Raw genomic sequence first — 26,493 nt, 5'->3', positions numbered from 1 at the left:
AACAAAGTAAACCTGTTATATTTTTAATTGGATAAAGCCCCCCAAAAAAGTTTGTCTCACATCCCATGAGTGATTAAAAAAAAAAAATTATTTTCGCATCAGCAACAAGATTTCTATTGAAAAGGTTGTCCAGATTTTGTGTGAATCTGACTTCAGTTGCTTGATATTTAAAACTTTTAAATTGTATTCATTCCAATAAGCGCCCATGCCCCAATAAGCGCCCACTAAGGGTATTTTCAATTTAGTAAAGGGTACCATTAATGTTGAAGTGACAGATAGATGTTGGTACAGTGAAATAGCTGCAGGACTACAAGTCCTGCATAAACTTGCAATACATTTTCTGCATCAGAAAAGCTACTAGAACGTTTCAGGAGCCTTTTATAATAATACAAAAATTTGTCTTTAATAAACGCCTTTAATTATTATAAAAAAATTAGGTAAACAAGGTAAAAAAATAAGTGCCCATCCAAAATGACTTTGTTAAGCGCCCTGGGCGCTTATTGGAATGAATACGGTACTAACTTTTCCTTCCCATCACCTCTAACAGGGTTTCCGCATTCCTTAAAAGTCCTTTGAATTAGAAAACACCTTTTCAAGGCCTTGGAATTTTAACAAAATTTAGGGAGTGGAGAGGAACTGTCACTGTTAATACGTGCCGCATGGAGAGTCGCATCATGATTTTTGTGTTGTGGTAAGTCCTTGAAAATCATTCTTTTGGACCTTGAAAGTCCTTGAAAAATCTTTGACTTTTAAAGGTGTCAAGGTGCGGGAACCCTGCAGTAACTGCAAGCAGCACTTGAAGACTTGAAGGTGTTGTGTCTGATGACATGACTGTCAACAATGGATCTATCCACAACACAGCTGTCCCCTTTAAATATAATATCCACACACGGTGACACATGAATGGAGCAATATAGTAATAAATGAAAAACATGATGATCTTGTTGCAGGTTTTGATGGCACCAGCAATGTACTAGCAGGCAAGCTATTTGGCATACCATTGAACGGGACCAATGCACATTCCATGATTATGTCATTTGCAAGTATGGATGACCTCAAATGTAGGGTATGTATTGATTTTCATCAAATTTGGTATATTTTCTGGGAAGTTTTTGGAATCCCAGCCTCACATCCCCGCAGAAAGCTGAATCTTGGTCAACGACCCAGTTACCACAATAGGAATTGCTTTATTCCATGCGGAGGTAACTTGATTTTTGACAAAGATTCTGATCACTGCCACATCCCCACCTATAAATCCAAAAACTAGAATCCTGGGCCACAACCATGTTAAAGGACTGTCATTACTATGGTAACACGAGGTGAAATATAGACAATTGTTTCTAGGCAAATTTGCATAAAGTGTCACTCCAAAGTGGACCGATGTGACAAAAAAAGAGGCAATTTTCACACAAGTCACCTTTGCGAGTACATTATGAGCTACTGTCATTTGATATCACTCAGACTTGCAATGCGCAGTATGTGTGTTCGCTAAACGATGTGCGCATCGGCGTGATGTGTACTGACGTCAAATAACAATATCTCGGGTGAAAAGGTTTTATCCTCTCACTTGCAGCCAAAATATAGCATCATTGACAATTGCATAGTTCAAAAGCCTCTATTCAATAATGATAGCTCATAATTTGACCTCAAGTTGTAGAGTATGAGTTTTTGTACCCAAGACATAGATAAGTCATTCTATGAGTGTACAAGCAATGGAGGTCATAGAACTGTGCCCTGGTATGTGGGATGATGTTTGAGATCTTTTTGTCAGCAACGATAAGCGGACAATGCATAAACAAAGTGCATTGTGGGAAATAGAAGGCCTTCTGAGGTGGGATAAATAATGCAGTCTCTCCCATTGAGAGCTGTGTGGATGATCTACAAATCATTGAGAATTCCCTTGCTCATCAATATTTTGACCAACTTTCACCAAAAATGTTGAAAAATGCTCAATTTTGCAAAAAAAGTCAGATTGTACCCTGAGCAAGTGTTCAGTTTGCACACGTCGCACCTTTTTCAACAGCTACTTACATCCGTGTGTATCCCTTTTTGGACTAAAATCCTTTTGACAAACAATTTTAATTGTCTTTATTGTCTTAAGGGATCTGGAGTGAGCGTTTTGAGCGTTTCAACAGTATTTTTTGTGGGACATGAGAGCACATTAGACATATCGAATTGCATTCTGAATACGAAGAATGTCTTTCTGATATCAAATAATTTTCATTTTTTGAAATTCACGATATAATACAAATTTTGTGACAAATTATTAAAATTTGATATTTTTCACATTTTTGATATATTAACACTAACAGTCCTCAAAGTAAATTTTATAAATCTAATGATATATTCTTATCCCACCTACATACACTTTAAGTATGAATCATCAGATTTATAAAGTTTACTTCGAGTACTGTTAAATATCACAAATATCAATTTTAATCATTTGCCATAAAATGTGTATTACATTGCGAATTTCAAAAAATCAAAATTATTTGATATCAGAAGGACATTCTTCGCATTCAGAATGCAATTCGATATGTCTGAGCTTATCTGATGTGCTCTAATGTCCCACAATAAATACTGTCCAAAAGTTCATATCCATCCCTTAAAAGGTTTGTGGTTTTGTTTCTTCTTGGTTTCAAACTGCAACACATATTTAAAGCCTATGTGTCAGAATATTTTTCTGTGACCTTTTAAATTTGCAGGTCTGAAATTAACCCCAAAACTTATTTCCTGTTTTATTTTTTACCACAGACCCTACAACCTGCTGAAGGTAGCTACCCTGTAGAGTTTGCATCTATCTGTGAGAGATGGCTGGGTGAGGTGTGTAAGCTTTGTGATGTTCTCAAAGAGCAGACCATTAAAGGGGAACTGGCAGCCTTTATTGCCTATGCACGGTCATTCCCTAAAGGATTCCTGGCTTTGGTTGATACCTATGATGTCATGAAGTGAGTAATATGTGATGAGATCAAGCAAAATCAGTCGGTACTTGGAAATATTACATTTTCAGTTTCTTACAGGATAGTAAAACGCATTTACAAAGCTGCATTTTGCAGAAAACCCCATTGAAATTGAACAACCAGTTCCAAAGATATGAGCAATAAAAGTGTTTCCAAAACAAAAGGAAGCAAAAGTGAAATAGTTCCTTTGTTTGGCTATATCTCAAAATCAATATTTCCGAGTTCAGACTGATTATGCTTGATCGCATCACATATTTGGTAGTGTTAAGCCCTCCACAGACTCCGAGTATTAGACGTACAATATTGTATGTAACATATCTACGTTTTTCAATCTATGGCCATTCTATTTCCAGTAATGTTTAAGTTCTAACGAATGTTTTGATAATATGTTACATATAATATCTAGTAGAAATATATTATCGATTTTACGTCATCAAACATTCGTTAGAACTTAAACATTACTGGAAATAGAATGGCAATAGATTAAACAACCTAGATATGTTACATACAATATTTTATGTACAATAAAAAGTCTGAATACTGCTTTATAGTGTACTATCAAGGATTCTGGAGTAATTATATACTATAGGTGACCCTGGAGGTGACGTCACAAGCCGTTGACCGCCGTTGACAACAAATCCGATTCAGAAGTCAAATTTGTAGTTTTCTGTGGTTTGTCCCTTTTCAAATCGGCCAAAATGCTACCATTTCTATAACTTCTCGACATGGGGCCTCCAGCCAAGAACAAAAATAAACACTCTCCTCTACATGTTCATGTGTTCAGCTTCACATACAATGCAATTTTCGCCAAGTATTTAACCTTTATTTTACCGAAATCTGCCCAGAAATGGGCTTGATTCGAGGTGAAAACAAATTGAATCAGCTCTGCTACAAGTTTTCAACTAGTCGCTCTGCTGCACAATCTATTGTGGGTTGAAAACCGTAAGTGTAGACACTGTAGCATCATGTAAAATAAGTACCCGGATGGCTGGGGTCACCTATAGGATAAGCCACTCACTGAAGGTAGCTACCCTGTAGAGTTTGCATCTATCTGTGAGAGATGGCTGGGTGAGGTGTGTAAGCTTTGTGATGTTCTCAAAGAACAGACCATTAAAGGGGAACTGGCAGCCTTTATTGCCTATGCACGGTCATTCCCTAAAGGATTCCTGGCTTTGGTGGATACCTATGATGTCATGAAGTGAGTAATATGTGATGAGATCAAGCAAAATCAGTCGGTACTCGGAAATATTAAATTTTCTTTCTTACAGGATAGTAAAAAGCATTTACAAAGCTGGATTTTGCAGAAATTCCCATTGAAATTGAACAACCAGTTCCAAAGATATGAGCAATAAAAGTGTTTCCAAAACAACAGGAAACAAAAGGAAATATTTCCTTTGTTTGGCTATATCTCAAAATCAATATTTCCGAGTTCCGACTGATTATGCTTGATCGCATCACATATTTGGTAGTGTTATAGTGTACTATTAAGGATTCTGGAGTAATTATATACTATAGGTGACCCTGGAGGTGACGTCACAAGCCGTTGACAACAAATCCGATTCAGAAGTCAAATTTGTAGTTTTCTGTGGTTTGCCCCTTTTCAAATCGGCCAAAATGCTACCATTTCTATAACTTCTCGACATGGGGCCTCCAGCCAAGAACAAAAATAAACACTCTCCTCTACATGTTCATGTGTTCAGCTTCACATACAATGCAATTTTCGCCAAGTATTTAACCTTTATTTTACCGAAATCTGCCCAGATTCGAGGTGAAAACAAATTGAATCAGCTCTGCTACAAGTTTTCAACTAGTCGCTCTGCTGCACAATCTATTGTGGGTTGAAAACCGTAAGTGTAGACACTGTAGCATCATGTAAAATAAGTACCCGGATGGCTGGGGTCACCTATAGGATAAGCCACTCACTGAAGGTAGCTACCCTGTAGAGTTTGCATCTATCTGTGAGAGATGGCTGGAGTTTGCATTTTGCAGAAAACCCCATTGAAATTGAACAACCAGTTCCAAAGATGTGAGCAATAAAAGTGTTTCTAAAACAAAGGAAATAGTTCCTTTGTTTGGCTATATCTCAAAATCAATATTTCCGAGTTCCGACTGATTATGCTTGACCGCATCACATATTTGGTAGTGATCTATAGTGTGCTATCAAGGATTCTGGATTAATAATATACTATAGGATAAGCCACTCGCTGAAGGTAGCTACCCTGTAGAGTTTGCATCTATCTGTGAGAGATGGCTGGGTGAGGTGTGTAAGCTTTGTGATGTTCTCAAAGAGCAGACCATTAAAGGGGAACTGGCAGCCTTTATTGCCTATGCACGGTCATTCCCTAAAGGATTCCTGGCTTTGGTGGATACCTATGATGTCATGAAGTGAGTAATTTATATGTCTCCACCAGAGGTCTTATGTTTCCTGGTCGGCTGTCATTCTGTCCCTCCGTCCGAGCTTGCGAGTGTGATTTCTCATAGTGATGTGATTTGGTGGATGGGTGGCAATTAACGGTTTTCAAATTCCAGTAGGTTTTAGTTGCAAGATATGCTAATTTGATAGCTTATTTGCTTGTGGCCCTTGAACATGTTTGAAACAAAACTGCCAAGATGATCAAATTGACAAAACAAGACCATAGCATCACATATGTGACCTGCTCCCACAAAATGAGCAAGCTGCTGGCTGCTAAATTGATGATTGATGCACACATATGTACAAGCCAGTAATATGTCTTTTGTGAATGTCCCATTATGCATGTTGTGCCCCAATCACAAAGGTCATACTTGTATTGCAGAATGCCCATTCACAAAGGGATATTTCTGGCATGTACAGGTGCACGTCAGACAAAGATTCAGCAGCCAGGGGTCTTGAAACTACCAACTTGCGACTTAAGGCAGCTGTGTACTCTAGACATTGTTTCTTTCGCAAAATTGAGGTTTTTTTTATGTGTTTGTACTTTGTTATGTTTTTTATAAATACAAGGAATGAAAATCCAGATTTGTAAACTCCAACTGCAATATTTTAAGGATTTTATTTCACTATTCCACTCATGTTTGAAATTGAAAAGGAAAGAAAATATTTGTTGTACCAGCAGGGTACACGCTCGCAACAACGCATCCTGTTGCGTATCGCGCAATTTGTTAACGCACAAATACGCTATGTATAAGCGACGCTTATCTGCATGCGCGGCGCATCTTATGGAAACACCACAGAAGCACAAAAACCTAGTGGTCAAATGGCTTAGCTGTTAAAATGTGGGTTTTTCAAGTTCTTTCCCCGATTTAAATATCAAGTTATGAATGGATTTCGCTCAAACTTCTCAAGGGGCCGTGGATTTACCCGATGTTTATGTAATGTAAGGTAGAAAATAAAAACTGCCGCATTCTCCTGCGAGATTCGATAAAAGTGCAAAATGTGACCACTTTAAACTTCAACGGCCATTATTTCAATGTTCATTTTCTCGGTAAAATGACGATTTAGGTACTACGATAACTCAATAAATACAGCATCTATAGGTAAGCAAATATGATCATTGTAAAAAGCATGATCGACTCAAGAAACAGTTTTCTCATTTTTTTAGAGTCTATTTCCGATTTTAGGCATCATTTTGTGCAAATACGCGTTTGTGAATTTTAAAAAGTTCAATTTGATGCCTTATATGGTCAATATCTCAAAAAATAAGGCCAATATCAAAAAAATGAAAAAAATGTTTTTGGAATGGAGCCTCAAGATTGAGCTAAAAACAAAATAAAATATTTGGGAAAGAGTGTTTTTTTGTTATGATGTACCTAACAAATATTGCCAAGAACTCACTTTTTTGTGATTTTCTTCATAATTGTTGTTTTTACCCCAAATCTGTATTTATATTAAGATTTATTGATGTCTTGCCTGCATAAAAATGTATACTTTTATATGTCGTGCGCGAATAATTACAAAGTGATTGCACTTTTACTACATGCATGTCTGAGAGTACACAGCCTCCTAATAATGCTGATTTCTTGGGAGCAGGTGATGTGATGCGATCAAGCAAAATCAGTCGGAACTCGGAAATATTCAATTTTCAGTTTCTTACAGGATAGTAAAAAGCATTTACAAAGCTGCATTTTGCAGAAAACCCCATTGAAATTGAACACCAGTTCCAAAGATATGAGCAATTAAAGAGCTTCCAAACCAAGAGGAAACAAAAGGAAATGTTTCCTTTGTTTAGCTATTTGGCTATTGAGTCCCATTTATCAGGAACAGTCTATGTAGCTCAGTGGTAAGAGCGCTCGCCCGACAAGCGAGAGGTCTGGGTTTAAGTCCCCGCACAGGCTGGTATGTCCAGAGTTTTTACTCTGGTATATCTGCCTATGCATGTAATGTTTCCATTTATAAATTCATGTTTAATTGTGTTAGTGTACAATGCGTAATTCTTCTTTCCCCTGTGCATTGATATATTAAGAATAATGATTAAACATCAATAATTTGATCTCGTGCGCTAGTTTGTAATGTTTCAATGTTTCCATGTTCCAGTGTATGATGCGTAAGCCTCTTTCTCTGTTTGTATATCTCAAAATTAATATTCCCGAGTTCCGACTGATTTTGCTTAGTCGCATCACATATGAACTCAATTATCCTATTATTTACTTACAGGAGTGGTCTAGTCAATTTCTGTGCAGTAGCCTTGGCATTAGATGAGCTCGGTTATCGTCCCATCGGTATACGTATCGATAGTGGTGATTTGGCCTATCAGTCTATTATCTCATATAATCATCTTATTAATACCTTACAGGAGTGGTTTAGTCAATTTCTGTGCAGTAGCCTTGGCACTGGATGAGCTGGGTTATCGTCCCATCGGTATACGTATCGATAGTGGTGATTTGGCCTATCAGTCTATCGTGGCGAGAGAAGTGTTTACTAAACTTGGTGAAAGGTAGGTCATTAGGGGCTGTACATTAGTATTGACGTAGGTGCGTATTTCGCTGGTTGTATGCCATATCAAATTGTGTGTGTAAAGTTAATTGCGCAGAGCATACCAACACATACAAGGGCAGTTTGTACAATACAATACAATAAATGGAATTTATATAGCGCTAAGTATGAACAAAGTGCTTTACAATGATCTATAAAGTACAACTTACACTACATCTTAGGCTGCAATAAAATGTAGGCACGCTTGCGGCGCAACCTTGAAAAAGCATTGACGTCAATGCCAAACATGAAATGCACCAAAGAATAGGAGCTGAGAAATGTTCATTTCAGAAAGAAAAGGGGCAGGGGTTGGCCCCATGGAATGCAAAACTTAGAAAATCCCATAGGAAAATTGCCAAAAAATGGCTTGTGCCCCCCATCAGACCTGGAGCCCCATCCCCATCATGCCCCCCCCCCAATTTGATGACCCACACTACGCCACAGGGGTTTGTTCATAAATTCATATAAATCCATGCACCCCTGTGGAAGACATAACCTTAATCTCCAATACAGGGAGTCTAGAATCACCCATTCAGGTGGCCTCATTTAAAATTCACACTCCTTGTGTGGAAGATTAAGGATATGCCTTCCTTAGGGGTATGCATTTCAATTGAATACCTGAGTGGAAGAAGGGCCCAACTCCATCAAAACTGTTTTTCAGATATTAAGTTATTTATTTTTTTCGGCTTTGGAGTGTCCCAGGACCTAGACCTAAATGCTAGGATCATTCATGGTTGACCTAAAAAAAATTTAAAAATTTCAAGATGTTTTGTATTTTGAATATGAAAATTGATAATTTGTATTCATGTCATACTCTATTAATGATTTCAAAATGCATTGAATTTGAATGCATTTTAGGTCAACCATGAATGATCCTAGCATTTAGGTCTAGGTCCAGGGAAAAATAAAAAACTTTAAAAAAAATGTTCACCCAAAAACGGGGTGGGACTATACTCGCGTCAGTACGGTAATTGCACAAGTACTGACTCATGTAATATGTTAGCAAGAAAATTTATTGTAGTGAAAAGCAGATTTCATGTATGAACAAAATTCCTCTTTAACCCTATATTTGTGGAAGAAGGGCCCAACTCCATGGCCTGGTTTAACCGGAACTCATCACCATTGCACCTTTCGCACAGTGATTTAGTGTAATACGCCCTTGAACCGCACAAGAGGTTTGAATTTTTTTTAACTTTTCTCTATTTTTGAAAACAATAAACCATTCTAAGAAAAAGTGTCATTTCTTTAATTCATACATTACACCAATCTGCTATAAGGGTTCTCTAAACAATTTTTGATACATTAAAAACATCCCGCCATTTTGGGTACTTTTGACCAATTATGGATAAACAGAGTTTATAGCAGGTTTGATCGATCTTTAAATACAATTATGACGTCATAATAGTTAAAACTTTAACAACAGTGAGTCAAATAACTTAAGTTGCACATTACATAAGCAAAATGCACAAAGGTTTCTACCCCCCATGAGGTCGAAAACGTTAGGGGTAGGGGTATAAAGACACAACACCCCCCCTTGCGCGCATATTTTCCCCCAATGTCTGATAATATTACAATATCTTCAGTCAAAGAAACTCGTCACAAACTTGGTTAATCAATTTCCCTCTAGAGAATTAAAAACGGCCGCATTGTAAATAATAACGCCATATACCGACCAAATTTCGTTAAAATTGAGAGGAAAATAGACACGTCACCTTAAAACGCTATTGATAAGGCAGTTGGAGGTACTTGGATACCTTTGATGGGATAAATGTTTCCGAGAGTATCTTATAAACGCATTTCATGTTATACGTTTTTCAATTATTGTACCATTTTCTTAAACAAAAAGTTTAAAAGTTGAATGGTTATTCGATTTTAAACTCAAAATGGTATATCTGAACAAACATGGCCGCCATTGCCAGCTTTGGTACCAAACCCTGTTTCCAACGAGTTTTCCAGAAAATTATACTCTAAAATCTTGTTTGAAAGCTTCGGGATTATTTATTTCAAAATAAATCAGCTTGAGGGGAAAACTTTCTTTAATAACTTTAAATTCCGAATTTTATAGCTCATTCCACCATTTTTTAACATGCTTTCAAAGGCGTAAACTACCAAATAACTTCTCCATTGAAAAGCACGTAAAATCACCTTTATAAACGGCGTTTTCTACCAGGCGTGACAATATTTTTCACTTTTTAACATCATCCCTGTATTAATTAAGGACTGAAATTTGATTTAAGCTTCAATTTTGGGGAACTTTACAGGTTCAGTTTTTTATTAAAAAATGTTGAAAAGCGACGCCGCTATTTCAACCCCAAAACTAGCATTTAAACCTGTTCCGTTAGCAGTAATTCGGACAGGGCCTACTTTTCTTGTGAAATCGATTTGTATAATTTCATATCTATTTTAGTCATTAATAGGTTAGCATCTTTCATTTAAATCAGAACATGCCAACCTCACGAAGAACATGGTCCCTAAGGACACCACATTGTCTCATGTAGATAGCCATATACGTTTAACCGGAACTCATCACCATTGCACCTTTCGCGCAGTGATTTAGTGTAATACGCCCTTAAGTGTATGTGGAAGACTATTTAGAGAGTGGGGTTTGGCTCATCTTTCACACAAAAAGGAAGAACAGTCTGCTGGCAATAAAATGCTGTGTCTAACTCATTTTTGCAAAAAATTGGAGTTGGGCCTTCTTCCACTCAGGTATTCAATTGGAAGAGCCCATTTCACGTCAGTTTTATCTACATATGCATATATAGAAAGAAAAAATGATTTAACAAACAAATAAAGAAAGAAGAAAAGAGAAGTATAAAAAGGAAGGAAAGAAAAATACAAGAAAATAATAACAGAAAAGAAAGATGGATGGCGGGAGAGAAAAATAGGCAATTCCAGTTGAAATCCATACACCCCGTATGGAAGGCCTGACTTTAATCTTTCACACAGCTGAATGGGTGACTCCATTTGAAGTCTACACCCCCTACTTTGTTGGAGAATAAGGTCATGGCTTCCATAGGGGGTGTATAATGGATTTCAACTGAAAAGCACCTTGCCCCCTTGCATCTTAGGTCCCCCCCATCAAAATAATAAATCAGAATTTGTCCTATTTGGGGGGCTAAAATACCCAACTTTAGGCAAATTTTTAAAGTTTTGCTCCTCCCCGAAATTTTTTTTTATACTACCCCACCTTGGAAAAAATTCCTGATGTTAAGGTTTGAATTGAATTTTATAATGTAACTTCTTCTCAATTGTGATTTAGTTTACAGAAGCCATGGTTCCCAAAGATGGTGATTGTAGCTAGCAATGATATCAATGAAGACACCCTACTATCACTGAATCAGCAGGTAATGGAATGTATATAGCGTTATTTTTATATACCATATACAGTGGCGTAGCCAAGGGGGTATGGCAAAGGGGGCAGCTTCCCCCCTGTGAGAAGTCTTTCCCCCCCTCTTGTTCCCCCTTTGGGATGCTCGCCCTGATATTTAAGATTTTAGGCCTTTTTTTTTTGTATTTTTTGATCATTTTCGTCAAAGTTTTCCCCCTTAAAATTGTCTTTCCCCCCTTTGCCCACCCTCTGAAAAAGTGCTGACTATGCCACTGACCGTATTTCCTCTGATAAACGCTCCCGTTGCATGAAATTTTTGAAAAGGGGGGTTTATTAGAGGTCACTTTTACAATGATAATTCCCGGCAAAATCGTTAGACGTTAGGTAAGCTGAAAAAATCATGATGGAACTATGGACTCAGGATCAATGACTTCCGTTTCACTTCCGGGTTTCTGATGTAATTTTAGCCAATACCAACGCCGTATGATCAGAGTGGACTGTGGTAAGCTTACCTACACAAGCATGCAATTTGTTTGTTTCAGGGGGATCGAGTTAAGGATTTGTTTATTTAATTCAATTTTTCAAAAGACTGGAGGGGCGTTAATGGAGGGGCATTTATTAGAGGATATACAGTAGACTAATAATAATAATAATACAGACAAGTTCTTGTTCTGTGAAATGCGACGTACTGCTACACATATACAGTGTATTTTCATGTCTTTTGCATAAACGCAAAGGCACACAATGCTTTACCGTGTAAACACAAAGGCATGCAACGCATGCGGGATTTATTACACATGGTTGATTGAACGATTGACTCTCATGGTACATACATATTCATATCTTTTATTGCATATAAACCACAGTAAAATACAATATATATAATACAAGCGGAGCATAGTAATGCAATAAATACGCAACAATGAAAAAGACGAATAAAATGATGAAAAACCAATATTATTATGGTTGGGACAATTGCCAGATACCTCAGCAAATCGGCAAGCCATTATCGCTGCAAAATAGTGCGAGCGCGCTGCTTCCAGATAATATTTGAGCCAATGGCTGCGCTACATACATACATAACATAAATAGTCACTCGATAGTCGTTTCACAGTGCTCAATACCAATTTTTAACAAGGTAGAGCTAATTTAATAAAACAATTTTGGCTAAATAATATTCAGCATTTAGTAACTAGTAGTTTCACGCCTCACGACGATCGTCAGACTATTGCGCTGTTGTTGTTATTGGTGCCATTAAAATTTCGCGCGAAATTCACATCTATTTCGCGTAGGCCTATCCGCGTGGGTCTACTTTGCGTATGTTTCATATCCACGCGTCTTTATGCGTAGAGGCCTATCCGCGTAGGCCTACTTTGCGTATATTTTTTCGGTTCCGTAATCAAGGATCATAACAACAACAGCGCAATAGTCTGACGATCGCCGTGAGGCGTGAAACTACTAGTTACTAAATGCTGAATATTATTTAGCCAAAATTGTTTAATTTTTTTACATACATACATACATACATACATACAAAAAAATATTTAGGACTCAATTCGCCGCAAGACAACATTGCGTTTACAAATACAACAAAGCAGTAGAACAAGTTAACAACAAAAGTTCAGAATAAATGAGTTTTTAACAGTTTCTTGAAAGTGTTTGTGGATGTTGCACCCCTGATGTGCAGTGGTATGTTATTCCAGGCTTTGGCAGCAGTAGCAGTGAATCTGCGTTCAGAGTTGTATCTATGAATTACCAGACGTAAAGGATCATTTGAAGATCTGAGATAGTGACCGGGATTGGTTGTTTAATGCCTTGTACACATAGAGCAGTATCTTGAACGTTACTCTTTATGCTACAGGGAGACAGTGCAGGTTTGTAATTAACGGTGCATCTTCAGTCTGGCGACCTAATGCATATATGAACCGTGCGGCTCTGTTTTGTAAACGTTGCAAGCGAATCATGTTCTTGGATGACAAGTGAGTGAAAAGTGCATTGCAATAGTCTAATCGTGATAGGACCAGCGCACGGACAACATGATGGCAAGTGTCAGAATCAATAAACCTTCGTATTCTCCAGATGTTTCTGATGTGATAGAGGATTGAGCGATGAAGACTGTCAATATAAGAGTTGAGTGACATATATTGTACTATTGAAGTAGATGCCAAGAATTCTGATGGCTGTGGAAGGCATCATCTTAGATGAATTAATTTCAAGTGTAGTGTCATTTAGCTGAATATTTCTCTTGTTGCAACTCGGTTTTTGCATCATTAAGCTTTAAATAGTTCACAGCCATCCATTCTCTGATTTCAGAGATGCATCTTGAAATCTGGTTAAGAGTGTTTTTCATGTCGTCAGGAATCCGAGGGTTGACAGAAGCATATAACTGGCAGTCATCCGCATAGATGATATGGAAGAATTCTCAGTGTACAAAGTACAGGACTTTGCCTGTTGTTTTACAGTACTATTTGATTTTTTTCATCTGCGAATGGGTACATGGGAGAGTCCTTAAAGGATATCCCAGCATGCAACACAAGTTGTTGTATTTTCTGTGGGTTCCATTCACAAAGCTACATGTATAAGCCCATGCAGGCTGTGACATTGAAGGGCAACCCCAGTGGATAACCACTCGCACATCCGGATTGTGCACCCCCATGCCCAAAGATACAGTGCACATGTACATTAACACTTGTATTGTGCCCTGGGGAGACATGAAGTCGTTAATGATCCGCTCCTTTGTTTCACTCGATGTTTGGGCATGAAACATCTCAAACAACCTGTTAGGAATATTCACTTCCTCATCTTTGTATGCCCTGGATTTGAGCAATTTCTGTGAGTGTATCCACAGTTCAGATAACCTGCTTTTTTGATTAACATAAATCAAAATCTTCTTGCTTTGGACACCGTTCTTCCCAACATGCTCAAACATGGATAACCACTCGCACATCCGGATTGTGCACCCCCATGCTCAAAGATACTGTGCACATTAACACTCGTATTGTGCCCTGGGGAGACATGAAGTCGTTAATGATCCGCTCCTTTGTTTCACTCGATGTTTGGGCATGAAACATCTCAAACAACCTGTTAGGAATATTCACTTCCTCATCTTTGTATGCCCTGGATTTGAGCAATTTCTGTGAGTGTATCCACAGTTCAGATAACCTGCTTTTTTGATTAACATAAACCAAAATCTTCTTGCTTTGGACACCGTTCTTCCCAACATACTCAAACACCCAGTGATCGAAGAACATCTTTGGCCTTGTCAGAGCACTTAGTAACCTTTAAGAAGACATTAGGTCTAATAAATGAATAAAAACACAACAAAATACCCCAGAAGAAAGGAGTAAAATGTAAAATGAAGTAGGGTATATGAAGATAAAAAGATATCGGATATTCAAAGTAAGAAAATGTATTGGTCAAATCATGCCATTCTATAAACATTCTGACAATGTTGTTTAACTGTTTCAATGTTATTCTACAAAATAAATGTTGATTACAAATAATGTTGTATGCAATATCATTTTGACAAAATTTTCTAATGTTAAAACTTATAACATAGTATCTTTGATCTAAAACGTTTGAAACAGGTTATCATGTCCTCAATATAACCCGACATGGAATGTTATATAAATGTTTGTAGCAGATTACATCTTTAAAGAATTTGGTGTTTGGTGTTGTTCAAGGAATCGGATAGCAACATTTGAACAGTATTTTGGTACCTGAGAGCACATGGAGCACATCAGACACACCAAATTTCATTCTGAATACAAGGAATGTCCTGATGATACCAATTAATTTAGATTTGGTAACATTCCCGATATTGTACAAATTTACCTGGGATATAAAGCTTTCTTCTGAAATCAAAATCTCAGTTTTGATGAAGCAAAATGGAGGATGAGGCTGTCAATCGCCCCCCCCCCCCCATAAGGTTCGTTCATACTGCGCCGCAATTGCTTTGCGATGCGGTGTGTTGCTGATATATCAATTACTTTTTGCCGCAACTCATCGCATTTCCCAGTTAAAATGTATGTAACTTTATTGCGATATCGCAATGCAGTATTTTGCAGTACCATGCAGTGTGGCAATGCACCCCATCGCAAAGCAATTGCGGCGTATTATGAACAGAGCTTTAAGGATTTGAACCCAAGACCTGATCGCGTGCCAAGCACTCAATCTGCGACTGGTAACCACAGGTGCTTTGCTAGTGAGGCCAATAAAACGGGGGGTATATAGACTATAGAGTGATCGCGCCACCACCCCGGTCACCACATATATGAGATGCATGCATGAGCAGTAGCTTTGTGCTGTAAGATTTAAAGCCATTAGGGTTTAATCCATTGGGCTATATTGAAATCCATATTGCAGTGGTATGATATTAACAATATACAGTAATTATGATTCCCTTTTCTTGTTACCATGGTTACAGGGTCATAGCATTGATTCTTTTGGTATCGGCACTCATCTAGTGACATGTCAAAAACAGCCTGCACTAGGCTGTGTGTTTAAGGTAAGCTTTTTTTACTTCTTTTTTTTTATGTCAAGACTTATCAAGGCATTAACAGTCACATCTTGTTATTTGTAAAAACGCGAACGCAAATCGAGGTCATTAATATCTGACAATTGACCGCAAAATGCATAATTGTTCGAAAGTAAATAACCTCCGTGAGCGCCGTATGAAATATGGTAGCGCGCAATATTGTGCGTCGAAGAAACTGCGCTCACGCTGGGTGCTGTATTTGGATTGCGCGCTACCATATTTGCACAGATTGTGATACGCACTTCTGTTATTGGTCTTCCTGTTTTAGCCTGATGATCTATTTTTGGAAAGGGAAGATGTAAAAATCATTTTTACAAACTTTTGAGCAAAAGTTTGTATTATTTTGAAGAGATCAAAGTGACGGTTATGAATGAGGTTAATAACTTTGCATCGGTAATATGTCGGGTATTGTGAAAAATCTAAACATTTTGCTTTGGACCTCGGGATATTCTTCGGTTCCGAAGGCAAAATATTTAGATTTTTCACAATGGCTTCCAAATAACTGATGCACAGTAATTAACCTCTAAACAATCTTATCCTTATTTGAATTGTTTTATCAAAATAAACATTTTGACACCTCTTTGGCAAAATCGGAGCACCTTGATGTTTATGACCCTATAGAGCCAAAAATGCAACCTTTGACATTTTCAGTTACAACTCAAGACCGGTACGTCTATACATTGGAATGTTTAAAAAAAAAAAGGAGCAAGTTTGAAATTTGACCCTGTGTAAAGTTCGATGACATTTTCCGCTTGCAGCTTTGCCCCCCCCAAGTGGTACGTCCCAACCCCCCCGAGCTCACACACTAGAACTAATATCTTGGCAATATACTTTAAATTGGCCATTACCTTTTTGCAAGCCTCTCTGATGTCAAGCCATGTTCTTATATACCTTGTTTTGAATACAGTTGGTGCAAGTGAATGAACTACCTCGGATAAAACTGAGTCATGACATTGAGAAGGTCACCATACCAGGCAGGAAACAAATACATAGATTGTATGGACAGGATGGTTAGTACAGCCAGTTATTCCAGTTGAAATTCATACACCCCCTGTGGAAGACATGATCTTTATCACCAACACAGGGAGTGTGAATTTCAAATGGGGGTCACTGAAAGGGTGACTCCATTTGAAATCTACACCCCCTGTGGGGAGATTAAGGACATGTCTTCCATAGGGGGTGTATGGATTTCAACTGGAATAGCACAAAAGGAAAAAATTGCAGTAAATTTTGGTTGTCCTCGCACTCTCTGTAAGAGAGGGTCAGTCGGTCTGATTAAAAAAAAATTTCATAATCAAAACATGTTTACAAACTTCACATATTATAGACAAATTCAATTTCACACATTCCTACACCTCAGTGGCAGCCATGGTTGGTCCCCGCTGAGTATATCTCACCTGAATGTGAAATGATGCGTCCTTGGCGGGAATTTTAAACTGCATTCCATCACCCATGTTACACATAGAAAAAAAATGATGAAAATTTGCAACGCAATACAATATAACAACGATTTTTTTAAGCAGCTTTAGCCCACCCAAATGGGCATTCCACAACACCAGCTTGGTGCGCCGGGGACCCAATAATATGGCCGACCAAATCCTGACCATGACTTGGCTTGTTGGATTCGTCTAGAGGCATAATCAGCGTAGTAAAAATCCTGAATCTGGGATATTTCCTTATACTTATGTTGTGGTGTGAAGTGTTTTGTATTGTTTTTACAAGTGTGACGAAAAAAACTGATCATAAAATAGGATGGCAAACATTTCGAGAGAAACAAAACTTCAAAAAAATTTCAAAAATTTGTGTTGGTATTCTTTTGTATAGTAAAAAAAACTATTTTCAAGATTACAATTACTGCCCATCTGCATTCTCTACTTATTAAATTTCTCCATTTAAAATATCACATTCAACCTTTCCTGGGCAAAAAAAAACTTATTTCCCTTCTTGCTCACAAAAATGTTTTGCATTTTTGATGTGTGCCTGCACAAAAATCATGCAAAAACTGAATTTGGATGAGTTTAGCCTTTTATAGAGGCCGTCAGCATGACATCATATGCCGCCATCTTGTGGGTACACGCTGTGATGGTTGTTCGATCCCCATGCGTGAACAGCAAATCACTGTGTCGATGCACGATAACAGTTGCGTGGCAAGCTGCGCCCTGCGAGTAGTGTCCGACGCATACACACACATATCATTTGTACCCACAAGATGGCGAAAGGCTGACGGCGTCTATTACTCATCTTTTTCTGCAGGTAGACCACTTGTCGACTTGATGCAGCAGTTAGATGAAGACCCACCAGAACAAGGCAAGAGTGTACTGTGTCGACATCCATTTGAGGTAAGACCCACCAGAACAAGGCAAGAGTGTACTGTGTCGACATCCATTTGAGGTAAGAACCACCAGAACAAGGCAAGAGTGTACTGTGTCGACATCCATTTGAGGTAAGACCCACCAGAACAAGGCAAGAGTGTACTGTGTCGACATCCATTTGAGGTAAGACCCACCAGAACAAGGCAAGAGTGTACTGTGTCGACATCCATTTGAGGTAAGACCCACCAGAACAAGGCAAGAGTGTACTGTGTCGACATCCATTTGAGGTAAGACCCACCAGAACAAGGCAAGCGTGTACTGTGTCGACATCCATTTGAGGTAAGAACCACCAGAACAAGGCAAGAGTGTACTGTGTCGACATCCATTTGAGGTAAGACCCACCAGAACAAGGCAAGCGTGTACTGTGTCGACATCCATTTGAGGTAAGAACCACCAGAACAAGGCAAGCGTGTACTGTGTCGACATCCATTTGAGGTAAGAACCACCAGAACAAGGCAAGCGTGTACTGTGTCGACATCCATTTGAGGTAAGAACCACCAGAACAAGGCAAGCGTGTACTGTGTCGACATCCATTTGAGGTAAGACCCACCAGAACAAGGCAAGAGTGTACTGTGTCGACATCCATTTGAGGTAAGAACTACCAGAACAAGGCAAGAGTGTACTGTGTCGACATCCATTTGAGGTAAGACCCACCAGAACAAGGCAAGAGTGTACTGTGTCGACATCCATTTGAGGTAAGACCCACCAGAACAAGGCAAGAGTGTACTGTGTCGACATCCATTTGAGGTAAGACCCACCAGAACAAGGCAAGAGTGTACTGTGTCGACATCCATTTGAGGTAAGACCCACCAGAACAAGGCAAGCGTGTACTGTGTCGACATCCATTTGAGGTAAGAACCACCAGAACAAGGCAAGAGTGTACTGTGTCGACATCCATTTGAGGTAAGACCCACCAGAACAAGGCAAGCGTGTACTGTGTCGACATCCATTTGAGGTAAGAACCACCAGAACAAGGCAAGCGTGTACTGTGTCGACATCCATTTGAGGTAAGAACCACCAGAACAAGGCAAGCGTGTACTGTGTCGACATCCATTTGAGGTAAGAACCACCAGAACAAGGCAAGCGTGTACTGTGTCGACATCCATTTGAGGTAAGAACCACCAGAACAAGGCAAGAGTGTACTGTGTCGACATCCATTTGAGGTAAGAACCACCAGAACAAGGCAAGCGTGTACTGTGTCGACATCCATTTGAGGTAAGAACCACCAGAACAAGGCAAGCGTGTACTGTGTCGACATCCATTTGAGGTAAGAACCACCAGAACAAGGCAAGCGTGTACTGTGTCGACATCCATTTGAGGTAAGAACCACCAGAACAAGGCAAGAGTGTACTGTGTCGACATCCATTTGAGGTAAGAACCACCAGAACAAGGCAAGAGCGTACTGTGTCGACATCCATTCGAGGTAAGACCCACCAGCTCAAGACAAGGGCATACCGTGCATAGAACATAGCCTATATTTCAAAAAAAGCAACAAAAAAAAAGAACAAAAAAGCTTAGCACATAGCTTTTTAGCCAAAAGGTCCAGAGACAAATCATGGCGTAAATGATGCTTACCCATCAGCCTAACACATTTTGTACATTATTATGTTTTGATGAATCCAAGTGTGTGAAAATATTGGATCCAAAACATAATAATGATAAAATGCTTTACGCCCAATATTTATTGGTCTCGCTATCAAGGGTGAAAATAAGAAAACTTGAACCAGGGGCCACTTTGGTAGAAAAAGTGGCTTCTGGTTCACCAAGATTTGGAGGAATCAGGGGCCATTTCCAATTAACAAGGGGCTAATGAAAATAAAGATGTGCTGGATGAGTTAAATAAGCTTTGAATTTGATATTTTTGGTTCACTATCCAGGGAGCCAGTTTTGTAAGAAAAGTGTCCCTGGTCAACTATAATTGAGATGGAACCAGGGGCCATGAGTTTCTGGGGGCCAAATGGCTCCTGTCTCCCACTTAATTTCATTCACCCTTACTCGATATGAGTTTTGAAATAAACTCAAAGCTCGACCAATAAATATGGGCTCAATCAATCCAATTTTATATCAATGTAGGTACATTGTATCTGGTTTTGTCTTGTATTTGGCAGGAATCCAAACGTGCTTATGTGCGACCAGCTAAAGTAGTTCCTCTGCACCAGCTGTATTGGAAAGATGGCAAGGTAATATAAAATATGTGTACATCCATATCAAAGCGATGCACTTGTCGGCTGCTACATGTGTCTCATTTCACATAACAGCTAGGACTAAATTCCAGACTCATCTCAAGTGGAGGTCACTTCAAATCATCCCCAAGTCACATGGTTAAGGAATGTTCTCTGTATTCCTAAACCATGTGACTTTTGGATGATTTGAAGTGACCTCCACTTGAGATGAGTCTGATATTTAGTCCTAGCTGTTATGTGAAATGAGACACATGTAGCAGCCGACAAGTGCATCGTTTTGATATGGATGTACACATATTTGATACACCCACTGTGTTATATCCTTTTTCAGATGAATCAAGACAATAATATTACTGTGGGAAAAACTGTCTGGAACCTTTGTGCTAGCTGGAACATTAATACAGTTATATGGTAGCACGGTATTGACACAAGGTGTTGAAACAGACTCCACAAAATTAGCTTTTACTTTTTCTGTTACTTGAACTATATACTCAATATGAACAGAGAATGTTTGAAAGTCTGAACCCTAACAGAAATTTTAAAAAATGTGCAATAATTTATAGTGCGCTATGCAAAGGTACAACGCCTAGACGTTGATCCACAAGCCTCGGCACACTTTACAACTTTATGTGTTAGCATGTATTATAATTGTCTTATTTATGTATCTTGAGGATACAAAAAGTAGTCATCATTTAGTCGACTTTTACCAAGTCATAGTCCTCATTAGTTGACTTTTACCAAGTCACAGTCATCATTTATTTGTCATAGACATCATAAGTCGATCGACTATTACCAAGTCATAGTCATCATTAGTCAACTATTACCAAGTCATATAGTCATCATTAGTCGACTATTACCAAGTCATAGTCATCATCAGTCAACTATTACCAAGTCATAGACATCATTAGTCGATCGACTATTACCAAGTCATAGTCATCATTAGTCGACTATTACCCAGTCATAGTCGATAGTCACAACTATTGCTAATAGTTGCGACTACGACTGCTGGTGACTCATTAATATAGTGTTTACAACCAACCAAAAATGAAATCACATACTGCTACATGTATTTACTGGCATGCGAAAATATGAATTGAGAATGAAAAAAGTTTCAGGTTAAAAGTAGCTCCCAGTCACGCAGAGTGAGCAAGCCAATCACGCAGAGTGAGCAAGCTGATCACGCAGAGTGAGCAACCGATTCAGTCGATGCAAGGTGTTCAGTTTCAGTGTTACACATAGCGAAACCTCTTGGATGAGCAACTATTCTGTTGTGTGAAATGGTGTTATTGTCATAAAAACAATGAAGATTATGTTCTGTCATTTATTGTAGGTATGCCAGCCTATTAGTTCTCTAGAGGAGACAAGAGCCGTAGCTAAGCAATCACTACAGATGCTGAGAGAAGACCACAAACGAGCCTTGAACCCAACACCTTACAAGGTAGGTCATGTTAACCCAGTGGCGGATTTAGGGGGGCGCAGCCGGCGCGCGCCCCCTCTATTTTTGACTAGCAAAGGGCGCCGGCCTAACTTATAAATACAAAAAATTAAATAAATACATTTTTTAAAACAAATTCGGCCATGAACAGCAAACAATGGGCCAAAACCGTTGAGTTTTCGAGGGATAACCCCTTAACACCATTTTTTAAATGTCATGTCGACCAAAAGCGCCCCCTCTATCAAAAATTCCTGGATCCGCCCCTGTAACCCCCTGCCGATTTAACATTGCCTCTGATTGGTCAATTACATATGATATCTTCATTTCAATCACCAATCAGTATGGAGTTTTACAAATAATTCACCCCAATTTTTTGTGTGGTGAAATTATTCTAACAATGTTGCTGATTGGTCCAATTGATAATGAAAACTCCTTTTTGACCATAGGCTGGTAGTTCTGATGGAGTTAAGCTTACATTGGGAATTCAAATTGTTGCCATATCATGCACATCCAAAGGAACCCTTGTTAATGACTGTCACATTTTTATTTAGGGTTGTCATTATAAATTTAAAAAAAGATTAAAATCCCAAAGCAGAAAATCTGTGTCCGTTGGAGTCAGTTTTTCCCTCAACGTAGCAACAGCAAATTGCCTCAGCAGCCAATCAGAGAAAAGTGTATTTCAACGCAGTAAATATGCAGTGGCGTAGATTTCTTTTTGACATTGGGGGGATGGGGTTTGAAAAAATTCCAGTGAAGTATAGTGAATCCAGCACCTTTTGACGATAGAATATGTTTATGGTACAAATGTGTGCAAAGCGCTCGAACAGTTTTGCTATTTTGAAGCTAAACTGATGAAATATGGTGGAAAAGTGGAATAAATGTGCGCGAAGCTCTCAAAAATTTGCACTTTGGGGGCTAAAATGGGCAAATATTAGGTTAATTTGGTCAGAAACCCATATTCAGGTGTCAACATTTGGGGGGGGGGATGATTTTATGGACCATCTCCCCCTGGCAAAATATTGGGGGATTTATCCACCCCTCCCCCATCCCCCGGGATCTATGCCTATGTAAATATGCGATGTACACTTAAAATACATTCTCATAAAAAATTACAGGAAAAGATTATATAAAATTAGACTCGTTAAAACTATTCAACTGGACTCACGGTTTTGAGGGGCAACGGTTTCACACCTTATCCTAGGTGCATCTTCAGGCCGTCTGTTGGTCTGTCGGCAGTTGGTCACTGACCAGTGGCGAGATGGCGAGAAGGAAAAGATTATATTTACCAGGTGGACTTGGTCATAGAGGTTGGTGCATATGACGTATCATACCGTAAATATAAATATGTAGGACTTCTCAAATGCATTCAACAAAAGCATGATTGCAATCTACCGCGACAGTTCGTCTCACACACATAACAAATGCACTAGGCCTACAATCAAATAGGGTGATGACAACATTTGATTGAATGCACTGCGCAATGATTACAGTGAAGGACACTGGTTCAAATCCTTTGTTTGGAGCCAATCGTTAAAAGTGGGGCCTCTGTATCGTTTTGAATATAATTTTGTTTGTTTTCTCCATCTACTCCAGGTATCTGTAAGCGACAACCTCTACCAGTTCTTGCATGAATTATGGTTACAAAGCGCACCTATTGAAGAGTTGCACTAGTACTGGACTGCTGGCATCTATGTGGTCTTACAAAGATATCGACGTCCATTTTGTTATTAAAATGGCAGTGGATGTCAACAGGAATTGCCAAATATGGTTGCACTCAAGTATGGCAATGGGGCTATTCCAGTTGAAATACATCACCCCATATGGTAGACATGACCCTATGTGTGTGTTTTAAATGGGGTTACCTGAATAGATCAACTCCCTGTGTGGAAAATTAAGGTTATGTACGTCTTCCATACAGGGTTGATGGATTTCAACTAGAATAGTCCATTATCATGTATTGCTATCACTTAGGTACTGAAAACTGCAATAATTGCCTTAACAATGTAGCTGAATAATTGTTTATATGTGTGCTGTGTGTATTTGTCTGTGGGTTCTTTTAATATCTTTTCCAATTAGGTAAGTTTGATGTTTGTTTTTGTTTTTTTAAGTCTGAAATTATTATTTTATGTCAAGCAAAATCAGTTTGATTTGAGCAAATATCTGTAAGTAAACCAATCTGCGTGCATTGTATTGGGCATTTTTTAGATTTTTTGCGGGAAAACAATCACAAATGAAGCCGCATTGAAAACTATATATCCAAAATAAAAGACCAGGAATCACTAACTGATGCAACAAAAGAGTGAAACTTGATTTCACACACAATAGACTACCCAATGTAGAATTTGCACTTCTGTATGGAAGGAAAATGGCTAATCATGATCGCTACCGAGTGGTGACTCTTCATGCATTTTACAAAACCTCTGTTTCAGGTCTTTTAAAAATTTATTTAAAATACATTTCTTTAAGATACATTTTCATCAAAGTACAAATCAGTGGTGGCTGTCGTGGATCACAGGGGTATTTGGAACAGCCCTCCCTGAAAATTTCAGGCAAATTTCCAGATTATTGACATCCACACCCCCAACATCTGTACTCAAAACTATAGTTAGTACTCGTTTATCATCATAAATATTGTTGAAAAGGGGGGTTTTTGAAAGTCATCTCAGACTCTGAAATCATAACAATTTGTAAATTGTCTTCAATTTTGCATTGAAAAAGGGAAAAAACCATAATGCTCATAGTCTGACATCTCATGCATGCATTTTGCCATTGCATTATTTGCTGCTCTATTTCTGCTGCTGCTACAAATGTTAATGCGCTGGTGCGGCAAAAGCCCCAAACCACCCCCTAACAAAACTATTATACTCATTCAAACGGATAATCACTGCAAAAAAAAAATGAAAACGCAGTATTTGTCGCCAGCGAAATTAACGCACATCAGATTTTATTACTGGCCCTATTAAACTCTCAACTATAGGCACATGCACTATCAGTGTTTGGGTAAATGAAGAAATAAAAAAAATCACTGAAAATTGGATTTTTTGCATTTTTGTAATGAAAATGTGTGTGCTAAGACGTGATAAGACTGAAAGACTAATTAGGGTAAAATGTCATATTTTAGTCAATGCTTGGGGAGTTGTCTGTACGGACACTTGCAGCTGTATGTATTTGAATGGCGCTTCATATTTATCAGATCTGCTGCTATAATTCTTGTTTTTGCCAAATTTGTTATGAAAAATATGCATTTTTATTGACTTACCCATCACTTAATTTGTTTATGCTTTGCCAGGATCACTGATATGGTGCCTTTAATAAGGGACTAATTGTTTGTTTTTTAATTGTTTTTTCTTTGTTTTTGCCAAATTTGTTATGAAAAATATGCATTATTGATTTACCCATCACTTAAAGGAGTATTTCGTGATCCTAGCATCCTCTATTTATGTCATTTTTCATTAGATATCCACGAAAAAAACCTATTCCCAAAATTTCAGTTGATTCCGATTTTGTGTTCGCGAGTTTAAAATGCATGATTATGTGTATTACACTGCTCCATAGACAATGCGTTGTAATTTTGTTCTGGTGCACCAGAACGAAATTCAAATTTCACAATATCTTTGCTAAACGAATTAATCTGCAAGAAATATTTTGTACTTAAACATTATGTAGCCAGAGGTTTCCAGTGATATAAAAATCTCAACTTTTTTTGAGAAAAGTGGGGGGATGAGTCTGTGGATCACGAAATGCCCTTTTAATTCATTTATGCTTTGCCAGGATCACTGATATGGTGCCTTTATAAGACTAATTGTGGTGTGATCAAGCAAAATCAGTCTGAAGTCTAGCATATTCAATTTTCAGCTTTTTACATGATTGTATAAAGCATTTGCAAAGCTGCACTTGGTTGAAAACCCCATTGAAATTGAACATTTAGTTCCAAAGATATAAATAGTTGAAGTATTTCCAAAACAATATACAACAAAAGAAATTTTTGTCTTTGATTGGCTATACCTGAAAAACAATATATCTGACTTCCGACTGATTTTGCTTGACGACATCATAATTTTGGTTGATTAGGCCAAGAAAAAAATAGTTTGTTTGCTCTCTAGTGGGCTTTTTGGTGTGGGCGGCCGGTCGCAATTTGTTTGACTCACTACTATATAGGCCTGTAGGCAATGAACATTGATGTGAAAACATACATCAATACTTCACTTTGGACCTTCAATACGCAAGATACACCATAGAAATTGATTCAATTAGAACGACTGCATACTTACAGGCATAAGACACCAAGTTTATTGGAAACATTGATGCATGCATGAATGGATAGTTATAAATGTTATAATGAGTTTACAGTGATGATTTTCATCTTAAGAAAAATGTTGTTGGCCAAATTCAGCTTTGAAATGAAATTTAGACCCAGAAAAAGTAATAAAAAACATTAAAATTATAAACTAAAAACTTTTAGTTTTTTTTAAAGGGCCAACCCAGTCAGAAGAGGTCAAGCAAACAATTATTTTATATTTTTGGCCTTATAATATAAACTGAGCTCAAAAAGAAACTTATAATTTTTCACAAGGTCATATCTTGAAACCCTGTCCATCAAATTGAACCAAAATTACACACAGGTTTACTTCAATACTCTACTCTTAACACATGTCAATAACCAAGCAGTTATCCAACTGACACAACAGCAAAATGCACTGACATGGAACAGCTTCCTGGACCAC

At 38.2% G+C, this 26,493-nt stretch overlaps 1 protein-coding gene across 1 annotated transcript in view; it reads left to right on the top strand.

Annotated features, from left to right (window-relative positions):
- Positions 1 to 26,493, top strand: part of LOC140143911 (nicotinate phosphoribosyltransferase-like) — a 40,283-nt gene extending 13,790 nt beyond the window's left edge. Inside the window, exons 5-14 of the mRNA XM_072165740.1 lie at positions 951 to 1,066; positions 2,755 to 2,948; positions 7,733 to 7,873; positions 11,174 to 11,258; positions 15,669 to 15,749; positions 16,687 to 16,789; positions 18,033 to 18,118; positions 20,260 to 20,331; positions 21,665 to 21,772; positions 23,363 to 26,493. Of these exons, the coding sequence (XP_072021841.1) occupies positions 951 to 1,066; positions 2,755 to 2,948; positions 7,733 to 7,873; positions 11,174 to 11,258; positions 15,669 to 15,749; positions 16,687 to 16,789; positions 18,033 to 18,118; positions 20,260 to 20,331; positions 21,665 to 21,772; positions 23,363 to 23,440 (1,064 nt within the window). The 3' untranslated portion in view covers positions 23,441 to 26,493. The remainder of the gene's footprint in view (positions 1 to 950; positions 1,067 to 2,754; positions 2,949 to 7,732; positions 7,874 to 11,173; positions 11,259 to 15,668; positions 15,750 to 16,686; positions 16,790 to 18,032; positions 18,119 to 20,259; positions 20,332 to 21,664; positions 21,773 to 23,362) is intronic.

The sequence above is a fragment of the Amphiura filiformis genome, unplaced genomic scaffold (genome assembly GCF_039555335.1).
Source record: "Amphiura filiformis unplaced genomic scaffold, Afil_fr2py scaffold_32, whole genome shotgun sequence".
Lineage (NCBI taxonomy): Eukaryota > Metazoa > Echinodermata > Ophiuroidea > Amphilepidida > Amphiuridae > Amphiura > Amphiura filiformis.
This window is presented reverse-complemented; position numbering and strand designations above follow the sequence as displayed.